The sequence below is a fragment of the Cyprinodon variegatus genome, unplaced genomic scaffold (assembly GCF_000732505.1).
Source record: "Cyprinodon variegatus isolate N-32 unplaced genomic scaffold, C_variegatus-1.0 Scaffold10, whole genome shotgun sequence".
NCBI classification, from domain to species: Eukaryota; Metazoa; Chordata; class Actinopteri; order Cyprinodontiformes; family Cyprinodontidae; genus Cyprinodon; species Cyprinodon variegatus.
In genome coordinates this window covers 2,747,058-2,758,805 of record NW_015150463.1, presented here as the reverse complement: position 1 = coordinate 2,758,805, position 11,748 = coordinate 2,747,058, and the positions used below count along the sequence as shown (strand labels likewise).

Here is an 11,748-nt window from a genome sequence, read left to right as displayed (position 1 = left end):
CAAGACAAACAATTTTATTTAAAAACTTTCAATGTTGTAAAACTGACAATATCAGCTGCTCTCTCACATTAATGAATGACTCAGATAGACAGAAATTATGATTATCTAATAGGCTGCAAACCGCATGCAGAAAGACTCCGGGCCGGGAATCGAACCTGGAACCTTTTTGCTGCAAGACAGCCATGCTACCCACTGCATAGCCCTCAGTAAATCTATCATTTTAGATATAAATTAATTTTATTATACTTTTTAGTATTTAGAAAATATGAGATTATTTTAAAATCTTTTTTTGTTTTTATGGTACCAACTGATGCAAATGTATTATTATTTTTTTATCCTATCCAAAAGGTTTAGCTTTGCCAGTGGGACCTTGCTCTCCTGGGTATTATTGTGTTGGAGGAGCTACTGAGGCCAGACCAACTGATGGGGTAACAGGCAACATCTGTCCTCCTGGGACCTACTGTGGTGAGCCCGGCTTTAATTCCATGTGGTGCTTCTATCTTTCTTGTCCTTACAAAAAAAAAACTGAAGCTCTGCAGTTTCTGTTAGGAAAATAAACATGCAATTTTCCACCCAAACTGGAAAATATAAAAATTCTTCCTGTCCTGTCATCATTCATCTAACATGAGTATTATGTTACTATAAAGGGCAAAGATCATGTGCTTGGTAACCAAACAGAGCACAGGAATATGCTACATCTGAGATATGGTGGGGGTCTATTAAATTTGTTTTCTCCATGGTTGAAAGGGAAGTTGGAAAGGAAATAGATGTGCCCTTTGGTCTGTAACAAAACATGGATTTAGAAAGATAAAACTAATGTTACTGATTGTGTTTCTATTTTTATTAACATGCTGATAATTTGCTTAACCATGTGAATTTCAGCCCATTCATTCTGCCAAGTACATTAAGATATAAATCATCCACCCCTCTTCAATACCTATGGCAGTTTAAGTTCAAGTTCAATAAAACTTTATTATCCCCGAGAGGTGATTTGTTGTACAGACGGCTGTAAAAAGTGGAAATTGTTGTACTAAAAAGATTAATGTATAGAAAAATGAATGATGTTTTTTCTTGGCTTCTTTCGTTGTCTAGTGGAGAGTTCAGGAGAGCCAGAGTTGTGTCCACCTGGAAGCTTCTCTCCACTATCTGGTCTAACTAATGAGGCTAGCTGTCAGCCGTGTACGGCAGGTTTCTACTGTGAAGAAGCAGGTCTCAGGACTCCTACTGGACCTTGCAGACAAGGTCAATCCACAGCCTGTTTCACTTATTAGCTGCTTATAAAAAATGTTTTCCAATTTTTTATTTTTCTTTATTGTTCCTCTTATTTTTTGAATTTCCTTGATATACCTCCATAGGATATTGGTGTCCTCCTGGTCAAAGTGTGGCAACAGCTCTTTCGTGTCCTACTGGTCACTACTGCTTAGAGGGCAGTTCAGCTCCAGAGCCCTGTCCATCAGGAACATACCAAGATAGGGAAAAACAGGGATCTTGCATAATATGTGAGGCTGGTAAGGGCAGAAACTCTTTTACAAGCTGACCTGTTCACAGAGCTGATTTATTAAAGTAGTGTTTGATTTGGTCATCTGCAATATAGATACATAAAAGGCATATGCAGGTGCAAACCTTTCCATTATTTTTTGACCTTTACTTGCACATTTTGGCTGTCCTAACTTAAAACACAAGCTGTTCTCTCCTTTAAGGTTACTACTGTGATTTGAGAGTGGGTCCTGTGAACACTTCCTTGCCCAGACCCTGTCCTAAAGGACATTACTGTCCAGAAGGTACAGGCTCAGCCAACAAACACCCCTGCCCTATTGGCTCCTTTAACCCTAGAGAGGATACAGGCAGCTCAGAAGGGTGCCTCCCATGTCCCCCTGGACACTACTGCGCTTCTGTTGGACTCTCAGAGCCTACAGGTGACGTGGAATCAGATTCCTTATTTTCAAAATTTCCATGTAATTGCAATAATTATCCACCTTTAATGTTGAAAACTCTTTAAATGGCTGGTGGCAATTAGATTTATTAACATAATTTCTACACCAGAATGACTCTTGGTTTAAAATTAACCTAGTTTGTGGGTCAAACATTGGTCAAATGTTTGACCCACAAACTCCAGCCCTTTGTTGCATGACCAGAACAATGATAGAGGTTTGTCTTGCTGAGGTTTTCAATCCCCCAAAAATGCTGAAATTGACTTATGTCTAACGTTAGAATTACAAGACAATTCATAATTTGGAGTGCAATAGTTAGATTAAAAGAAATAATTGTTATACCTTTTTCTCTAAAGCAGCCATGTCCAATGTCAGTCCACTAGTGCCGCTGTTCTACCACTTTTCAATGGGTGCGTTGGATTTCAGAGGCTGCATCCTCCAAGGACTTAGAGGTCCGTGAAAATAAGGAGGCCGGAAAGTGCTTTTGCTATGGATTCAAACAGGTCCAGTCTTCTCAGGCTTTTATCAGACCGTACGCACTGTCACCTTGCAACTGTGAGATATGACACACAAAACAGGCAAAAAAAAAATGAATACCGAACTTCTCACTTATATTCTGGGTGCTAATAAAATTTTTAAGGAGCTTCAGCAGCAGCACCGTCATCACGAATATCAGATTTATAGTCCCCACACTACACAGTGCTTAAAAGTCAGTCAAACCCATTTGCACAGGGACAGATAAAACCTTTCTCTAAACCAAACATTACCCACTACTAGTTATCTTACTCAATAACCATTTTAAACAACTAATTTCATTAATTTCAGACAGAACTATTCACATACTTCTATTATATTAAACCGCACTTACAATATTCACCACTGGTGCCATTTATCTTTTTCCTCTGAGCACGGAACATCTGTCTTGCTTGGACTTGCAATGCCAATGCCAATCATGGCATACCCAAGACTACGTAGGAGACAGCGGACCGTCCTTTAAAATGGAAAAAAGAAGGCTGCATTTGTCGGCTGCGTCATCGGCACTGCGCTATGACGTAGTCAGCTGACGAATTTGGCCTTCGGAGGTTGCAGCCGCTAAATTCGAATTCAGCATATGTTTCTTGCCCTCAGTACAGCTGATTTTGTTGAATGCAGTTCAACAAAAGTCTGTTAATCAGCTATTAAGGGAAATCAGCCGTGATGAAGCACGGAAACCTCTAAAATCTGCTGGCTCAGTGGCTCTCGAGGATCGACTTTGGACATGGCTGTTCTAAAATATTCAAGCGCAACACTTGTTATTTATCAACACTGATTTGTTCCACATTTTTGTCTATGGTGACTTTATGACCAGTTCTTTGGTTAAAGTGTTAATCTTGAGGAAATCTAGTACTGGATCTTGCAAACAATTTAAGAGATAAAAAGTTACTAGTTCACAAAACCCACTAACATTAGCATTGTTTTACTCCATGGTTCTCTGCATGGTTTAGTGCATTCTCTTTCTTTAGAGGTTCAGAGCAGCCTAATTATTCTATCATATAGCCTAGTTCAAAATATTGGATAATGTCCAAGGGTCCATCTGATAAATGATCTAACCCATCACTACTACTACTACTTCACTTGTTTTGACCCAGTTCTTTCCTAAATCTAAAATTTTTTTGTCCCAAAACATAAACAAAATAAAGACCTTGCATGTTTAGATTTTATTTGTCCAGTCTTATTGTTTAGATAAAAACCTTCAAGTAGATACACCATCTTAGTTTATAGATCTACAAAACACGTCAAAGTAAAATTTGAAAGATCATTTTAGGATACTTATTTGTCCACTCCTAATTTGAGTGATTCCCTGGTAAATGTGGTCTGTGCAAAGCTTTGGAGACTTGTAGATTTGTCTTGAATAGATCAATGAACTATCTAAATGTCCTTCCACACATAGGACCATGCAATGCTGGATATTTTTGCAAACTTGGATCATTCTCACCTTCCCCCAAGGATGACTTCTCAGGCTCTCTGTGCCCTCCTGGTTATTACTGCTCTTCAGGTTGTTACCTCCTTGTGACCCCCCCTCACCCCACACACACATACATTTTCTTTAATACGGTAAGCTTACAACGTTGCCATATAGGCACTGGATATTGTTGAGGTATTGTTTGTAAAATATTGCATTAAAAACCTCCTACTCATTTAAGTGCAGTGTAGAATAATGTATAATGAAGGACAATATTAACATTTTGGCCCATTACAGTGTATAGCTATAATGTATTATTCATGCTAATTCCCATTTGGAGGCCATCAGCAAACCCCGACAACATATGTATTGTGACTTTTGCTTTCCTGTTGTCTTTGAAGTTAGTTCCCATGCATGCCCTCTTTTACTTGGCTGACCCATCTCTTAAAAACGCTGCTTCAAGGCAAACGTGATTTGTTGTCAGTTCACCAACGCTGCACCCAACATTCATCAGGAGGGTCTCTTTAATACCTTGCTCTTATGTGATCATACTATGTGAGGCATTGTCACACTGTATAATTTCACCAAACACCACATTCATAATATTCTTTGAATATTCACTGTTTTATGCAAACTCCTTTTTAATGCAGCTTTCTTCATCTTGTCTTTAAAGGCACTGCAGCCCCCCAAGCCTGCCCTGAGGGAAGTTGGTCAAACAGCTTGGGCTTGCGTAGCCAGGAAGATTGTAAAGCTTGTTTGGGGGGATATTTTTGTGACTCTGCTGGCCTTACTAAACCTAGTGGATTGTGTAGTGAAGGGTACAGCTACGTTTTTTTTAGAGCAGAGCTATACAGGCCTTTTTTTCGTCAAACTGATTTCCTTTTGTTGTATTTCTTATGCAGATATTACTGCTTGGGGGGAGCTGTCATATCTACCCCCATTGATGGAATTTCAGGAGGACCCTGTCCTGAGGGTCACTACTGCCCTGAGGGAACAGTTAAACCTTTGCCTTGTGATCCAGGGACTTATGTAGCTATAACACATGCAAGTCAGTGTGAGCTTTGTCTCCCAGGCTGGTTCTGTGTGTCTGGCTCTCTGCACCTCTGTCCTGCAGGTTTGTAGTTTTTTTTGTTTGTTTGTTTGTTCTCTATAAACATAAACTGAAAAAAAAAAAATCTAATTAAGTCTATATTTATGTGTAACTATACCACAGAGCTGTTGCCAAAAAAGCACCAAAGAAGCGTACAGTTATCCAGTAATATCTATTTTCCTTAGTTTTCTATTTCTGTTTTTTGTCTTTGCACTTCAGGATTTTACTGTCCTGAAGGGACTGGATTTACCTTAAGAAGTTGTCCAGAAGGAACCTATGGTCCAGATCCTGGCTACTGGTCTGTCTCCCAGTGCAGACAATGTGATGGAGGCCATTACTGCTCCTCCAAAAATGCCACAGCTGTCACTGGACCGTGCCAGGAAGGATACTACTGTTCACATGGAAACATCTCTCCCCAGCCTCTCTCACAGGCTGCAGGTAAACAAATGTATTTGCTTTCCAGTGTCACTCATTTACTTTAGGTGATCCCATTTGGTTCTGCTGTTTTATTTGTTGATGTCTTAAGTGGTTCTCTTCTGGTGTTCTGTTTGAGACGAGCGTCTCTTACCAGGAGGAGGAGGAGGACTTTGTCCAGTTGGACACTACTGTCCCCAGGCCACCATTCATCCTCAGCCCTGTCCTCCAGGAACATTCTCTAACATCACCAAAGCTGTGTCCAAGGTTGGAAAGAAACCGGGATTTTGTTTTTTTTTTTTTTTTTCATCGCCTACATGATTAAAGATGCAATTTTTAATATAATTATTAAGAGCAATCTTTTTTGAGCTATTTTGCTTTTACAAAAAGTAAATAAACAAAAGACAAACTGGCATAAAGATTTCAGAAACAATGGATACAGGTTAATACTTTGCAATGGCAGCATCATTCTTTGGAAGCCTTTCTTCTGTTTTTTCTTTTTAAACTTCGTTTTAACTTTTTAAATTGTACATTCTTTTAATTCTACCTTAGCAAACAAGTTTGTGTTGGTTATCACACAATGTCCCATTAAAATACATCAAAGTTAAAATGATACAAAAGGATTGGTTCCACCAGTAAACTGGTTGGGGATACTTTTCCAATTTACCAGTTTCCATTTTTTTAAACAGTTAATATCCTGCCTCGTGCTTTTTATCTTCTTATAGGAGGATTGTCAGCCATGTTCCCCGGGTTACTACTGTGACTCAGTGGGGCTCTCAGCACCTTCAGGAAAATGCTGGAAAGGATTCTTCTGCGCTGAGGGTGCAGATCGTCCTGACCCTCCTTTCAAAGACAACCGCGGAGGTCCATGCCCAAAAGGTGATCAATGATCCATATCAGCTTCTACAAAATGTATAAGATCATTTTAGGAAGGAAATGAATTACTACTGAGATGTGTAAATATGTGGTAATATGTCATGCAATATGATCAGGTTTTTATTTTTGCTAAAACAGTACAGTATAAAACTATGTTTTATGACTTCTAAGAAAAAGTACAAATGGGATGTGTTAGCTCTTAACACATCCATTTTTATTGACATAAACTTTAAGCGAACTCAGCATACAAATAAACAGCAGGCTCTTCCAAGCTAAAGGCACCAAACAGAAGTAGCTGCTCTGTTGGGAATAGTAATCAAATTGTTTCCTGTGCATTATGTGTGTTCGTCTCTTTCATGGTGCTTGTCTTTGCACAAGCAGGTTATTACTGTTCAGGGGGTTCTGCAGCTCCTCAACCCTGCCCCCTGGGAACCATCAGTGCAGAAGATGGCCAAGCCAGCTGCAGTGTCTGTCCCCAGGGGTATGCTTACTTATCAGTCGTACATCAGTTGTACATTGAACATAGTATTTATCCTTCCAAATGTAAGGGATTTCCAAATGTAAGTGTATATACATTTAGAATATACACTAAATTTATATATATTCTAAATGAATATACATATACAGATATGTATATGTTTTTTTTATATTTTTTTTTATATATTTTTTTCTTTCTGTATACTGAAAAGGACTATATACAGTACAAACCTTTCTGCCATCAGAAGTAAACAAAAATATTATTACATTTTTGTTTTGCCTAAGCAGATTTTATTGCCCTGGCAACAATAACAACTCTCTGCTGGAGAGTTTGGAGTGTCCATTGGGTCATTACTGCCCGACCGGGACTTGGTCCAAATTCCAGTTCCCATGTCCAGCTGGAACTTTCAACCCTCGCACTCAGATGACAAAACCCCAGGACTGCTTGCCATGCCCTCCAGGTCAAACATTATTTACTGCTATGATTGATTAAAAATGTAGCGGTTGATAAATAGATAATATGATGGTAATGAATGATGGTAATTCAAAAACCTTGATATTAAATTATTGTCCTCTTTGGAGTGAGCTGTTAATATGTTTAGATGTAATGTTAGTTATGTAAATCCAATGAAACTTAAAATTATTTCTAGCACAAGAGAGATAAAAACACCTTCTTTGTTATATACCAACCAGGCTCGTTCTGTGCAACTCCTGGCAAAGCTGCTGCATCAGGCCTCTGTAGTGCAGGGTACTACTGTATTTCTGGTGCTTGGTCGCCCACACCAGAGGATGGAGGGGTGACTGGTGGTAGATGTCCTGAAGGACATTACTGCACTCAGGGCTCCTCTGCACCTCTTCCCTGTCCTTCAGGACATTACAGCAACAAAAGCAGAAACAGTCATATCACTGACTGCCTGCCTTGTCCTCCAGGTTGGAACCAATTTGAATTATTTGGTATTAATCCAATGAAACTGTAGCAGGACTGCCTAACAAATGTGTTTTTTGTTTTGTAGGTTTTCTTTGTATCAGTAGAGGGCTCTCTTTTCCTTCTCATATTTGTCCAGCTGGATTTTACTGTCCAAGCAGTGAAAACAGCAACTGGCAGGACAGTATCACCTGCTCACCTGGAAGTAAATGTCCACCTGGATCTAATAGGCAGTTGTCCTGCTTGCCTGGGACTTATCAAAACTTGCCCGGTCAGGTGAGGATAAGCATTTTTTATTATAGTTTTAGATCTCATAAAAAATCTTTAGCACCTTGTGTTAAAAATCTATTGCCCGGATAATCATTATAAGCTTAGTTTTGTCTAAAGATAATTACTTTCCCACAGGCAGACTGTATTGAATGTCCAGCTGGATTTTTTTGTCCTGGTTCGATCAATGCAGATGCTGGCAATGTGTCAGGAACTCAAACTCCCATGCCTTGTCCTAAAGGACATTATTGCCCACCTGGTAAGCTATAATCTAGTGAATATTAAATGACCTTTGTAGCAAATGTACAGCCTTTTTGCACTACGTTGTCAACAATAAATGTGACTAGTGCTGCACCCAGCCCCTGTGAGACTGGTTGTTGGAATATTACGTGTTGTAAACAGAGTGCATTACTGAACTTGTTTTGTTTGCTCCCCTGAATGAGTGACTGAACCACTAAACGGCTTTCCAATTACACTAATGGCTATTGCTGAGCATAATCGAGGTGGACATGGTCACCATAAATTGTTCTTTGATGTTTAGCCCTCAGCCATCTGTAGACAAAATAAATGTTTTACAGGAACCCAGACTGGTGTAGCATTCCCATGCCCAGCTGGCACTTTCAGCAACCAGATGGGGTTGTCCAATAAGTCAGACTGTGAGCTCTGCCCACCTGGGAGATACTGCAGTTCCTCTGGTCTAGCTGCTCCCTCTGGGGTCTGCTCTCCTGGGTAAAATAAAGCTGTTATTTACCCACAAAGATTGTAGACCATCTACGTTTAATTGAAATTGTTTTTCTATTATTTGTTCACATAACACACCAGATTACCTCTGCTTAATTGTCCTCTCTCTCCATAGTTTCCTTTGTATCCAAGGCTCTGTTTCCTCCCAACCAGAGGAGGGTCCAACAGGACGGCCATGCTCTGCTGGGTTCTACTGTCCACAGGGAACAAACTACATGGTTCCTTGCCCTGCTGGCACCTTTAGCTCCATAGCAGGTGATGGAATGAAAAAAAAAAAAAAAAAACTTTGCAAAAAAATGCTAAAACTGTTTTTAAACAATCATCAAAATGAATATGTCACAGTTTTAAATCACTGTTGAGGTTTTGGTCAGTTATAAATATGATAAAGCACAGATGCAGCATCTATTATTATTTACACATAATTTATTCTGCTGTAAAAAGAAAATAGATAGATAAATATATAAATAGTGTTTATTACAAAACATGAGATTATATTACCATGATAAAAAGGCAGAAAATTAAGTAAATCAGATGCATTAGATCAAATGATAAAAGTAAATTAAAGACATGAATGAAGATAAAGTTTCACACTCATTATCCGATTTAGAGTTTATTATTGAGGGACTTGAAAATACTTTTTTCATCTTACCCATAGCTTGCAATGCAATATTTTAATGGCCACTTGATATTTTTTTATCAGTTTTTTATCCTGATAATCAAAAATAAGCCATTGAAAAGCCAGGAACTAACTACAGTTTTATACCAAATTTATTTATTTTTTTTCTTTTGTTCAACATTTTTTTTTTCTATTTCATATTAGGTGCAGTGTCTCAAGAAGTATGTCAGCCATGTTTGCCCGGCCACTACTGTGCGAAGCCAGGAGCATCTTCTCCATCTGGACTCTGCAACCCTGGTTTCTTCTGTAGAGAGGGATCAGCAGCTGCCTCACCTTCGGGAAATACCACTAGTACTATTTCACTCATTGCACTTCTGATTACTATATTAAATTAGACTTAGACAGATTTGTCTAATGTGTGCAAAAAGAAATTTCGTTTAGTACAGCTCTCTAGACTTTTTCATTTTTTTTAAGTGCAGCCTCGATAAAGCTAAGCAGCAGTGATAAAAACACAATGATGAAAAAAACACTGGTGAAAAAAAAAGTGATATAAACATACGACTGTATATATAATGCATAGCAATATTCTGAACAAGTCATTTGGTAAAATATTTCTAAGGAAATACAAAGTAACTTAAATTGTCCCTCTATCAATTTTTAAGGATTTCTAATACCTTTCAACATTTTCTGATTAGTTCTAGTTTTTTAATTCAATTATTATTATTTTATGTCTGAAAATAATTTTGGCGTGTCAGCCAGTTTGCTAACAAAACTACAAAAGGAATCTAATAACAATGTATTGTGTCTTCCAGCAGTAGCATTTTCAACCCAAATTGGTGATGATACAGCCCATGGAGACGTCTGTCCTGCAGGTTATTACTGTCCAAAAGGCAGCGCAAAACCACAACCCTGTCCTCCAGGTAGAAAAACAACTCACACAGACAGAGCTCCTAAAGGGAATATGAAAATGTTAGGTCAAGTCAGAAGTAACATACAGTGCTAATTAGAATCAGTTTCATATTAATCTGTCTTCATGCGTATCTTTGATGTTTAATTTGGACCACCTTTGAAAAAAGTTTGTAAATCAGAAAACACTACTCCCTCTTAACCATAACACAGCATCATATTAAGGGTTTAAACCAAAGTAGATGGAATAATCAGGAATGATGAACTACAACTTCATATTCTTCATCTTGATTGACTGAATGTAGTGTAAAGCAATTTAAAGTCCCCTGACTGTAAAGGGTAGAGGCCATTTCTGGTTTACCTCTATCAAAGAGGTAAATTGACCGAAACCTTTACACTGTTAAGTTGTTCCAACCAGACATGAATCCCAAACAGAAATGTTAAATGGTTTAGTTTTCCCTCAATGTATAGACTATGAAAAGCACTGTATGTTGATACACGCAAAAAATGCTAGGTTAAAAACAACCCAATTTGGGTAGTCTACCAACTCAGAGCTGATTGAATATTAGACATAACACACGCTGAGTTAATTTAACCCAAAAACTTGGGTTTGGTCCCAAACTGACTACACTCCATAGTTCCTCTAATCCAACAAATTTGGTTGTTGATATTTAGTTATTATTTTACATACTGATATATGTAATAATTATTTTATCATATTACAATAATATACATTACTTATTAATTCTAATTATAAATACTATTTCACTATTAATATTTATTTATTAACAGAATTTATAGAGCACAAAAAGTAAAAAAATATATAAACATACAGAATTTCCATTCAATAGTCATATAGGCTTACAGTCCTTCAGTGCAAGTGGAAAGTAAAAGTCTTTTTAAGCACACATCAAGAGCTGCCACAGTTTTTATATTGTTAACCGAGATCACAAGGCTTGAGCAGCATAAAATGGATGTGACCTGGAGGACTCTACTTTCTCCAAGTCCTCCCACATTTTAGTTCCAACTTATGAAAAAAAAAAAAAAAAAAAACAAACAAAAAAGACAGTAAGGTAAAAAGGCCAAGGCCAGGTGCTGTGAAACAGAACCTTGACTACTTGCCTTGGCAACAATGCTCTACTCGATTCTAACTGTTACTTACACTTTAAACAGTTAAAGAAAACAAATATTACTGTATTAGTAATTGATTTATAATTGACTTATTTGGTTGTCAGAATACCCAATTCAATGAAAATAACTCTATTAAATTACCCAACATGCTCAACCTAGCAGCTGGGTTAAAAAAAACAACCCAACATTTAACGACAAGTGTATGTACACCTCTTAAACTGTGTTTTATCTTTTGTCCTAATAGCAGAGATGGCAACAGTACTCACTTTCCGTACTTGAGTAAAAGTATAGATACTTGTGTTAAAAAATACTCTGGTAAAAGTGGAAGTACTGATTAAACTTCTTTACTCTAGTAAAAGTAACAAAGTACAGGCTTGTAAATTTACTTAAAGTATAAAAGTAAAAGTAGAAACCACTTTTTTCATGCCGTTG

At 37.8% G+C, this 11,748-nt stretch overlaps 1 protein-coding gene across 1 annotated transcript in view; it reads left to right on the top strand.

The window, feature by feature from the left end:
* The window catches only part of LOC107087616, an 80,959-nt gene that overhangs the window by 25,491 nt on the left and 43,720 nt on the right, over positions 1 to 11,748 (top strand). Inside the window, exons 32-50 of the mRNA XM_015379293.1 lie at positions 349 to 465; positions 1,093 to 1,242; positions 1,356 to 1,508; positions 1,701 to 1,916; positions 3,862 to 3,966; positions 4,547 to 4,691; positions 4,776 to 4,987; positions 5,183 to 5,401; positions 5,517 to 5,644; positions 6,103 to 6,256; positions 6,635 to 6,734; positions 7,019 to 7,191; positions 7,424 to 7,660; positions 7,744 to 7,931; positions 8,061 to 8,181; positions 8,501 to 8,651; positions 8,779 to 8,918; positions 9,484 to 9,630; positions 10,092 to 10,199. Of these exons, the coding sequence (XP_015234779.1) occupies positions 349 to 465; positions 1,093 to 1,242; positions 1,356 to 1,508; positions 1,701 to 1,916; positions 3,862 to 3,966; positions 4,547 to 4,691; positions 4,776 to 4,987; positions 5,183 to 5,401; positions 5,517 to 5,644; positions 6,103 to 6,256; positions 6,635 to 6,734; positions 7,019 to 7,191; positions 7,424 to 7,660; positions 7,744 to 7,931; positions 8,061 to 8,181; positions 8,501 to 8,651; positions 8,779 to 8,918; positions 9,484 to 9,630; positions 10,092 to 10,199 (2,964 nt within the window). The remainder of the gene's footprint in view (positions 1 to 348; positions 466 to 1,092; positions 1,243 to 1,355; positions 1,509 to 1,700; positions 1,917 to 3,861; positions 3,967 to 4,546; positions 4,692 to 4,775; positions 4,988 to 5,182; positions 5,402 to 5,516; positions 5,645 to 6,102; positions 6,257 to 6,634; positions 6,735 to 7,018; positions 7,192 to 7,423; positions 7,661 to 7,743; positions 7,932 to 8,060; positions 8,182 to 8,500; positions 8,652 to 8,778; positions 8,919 to 9,483; positions 9,631 to 10,091; positions 10,200 to 11,748) is intronic.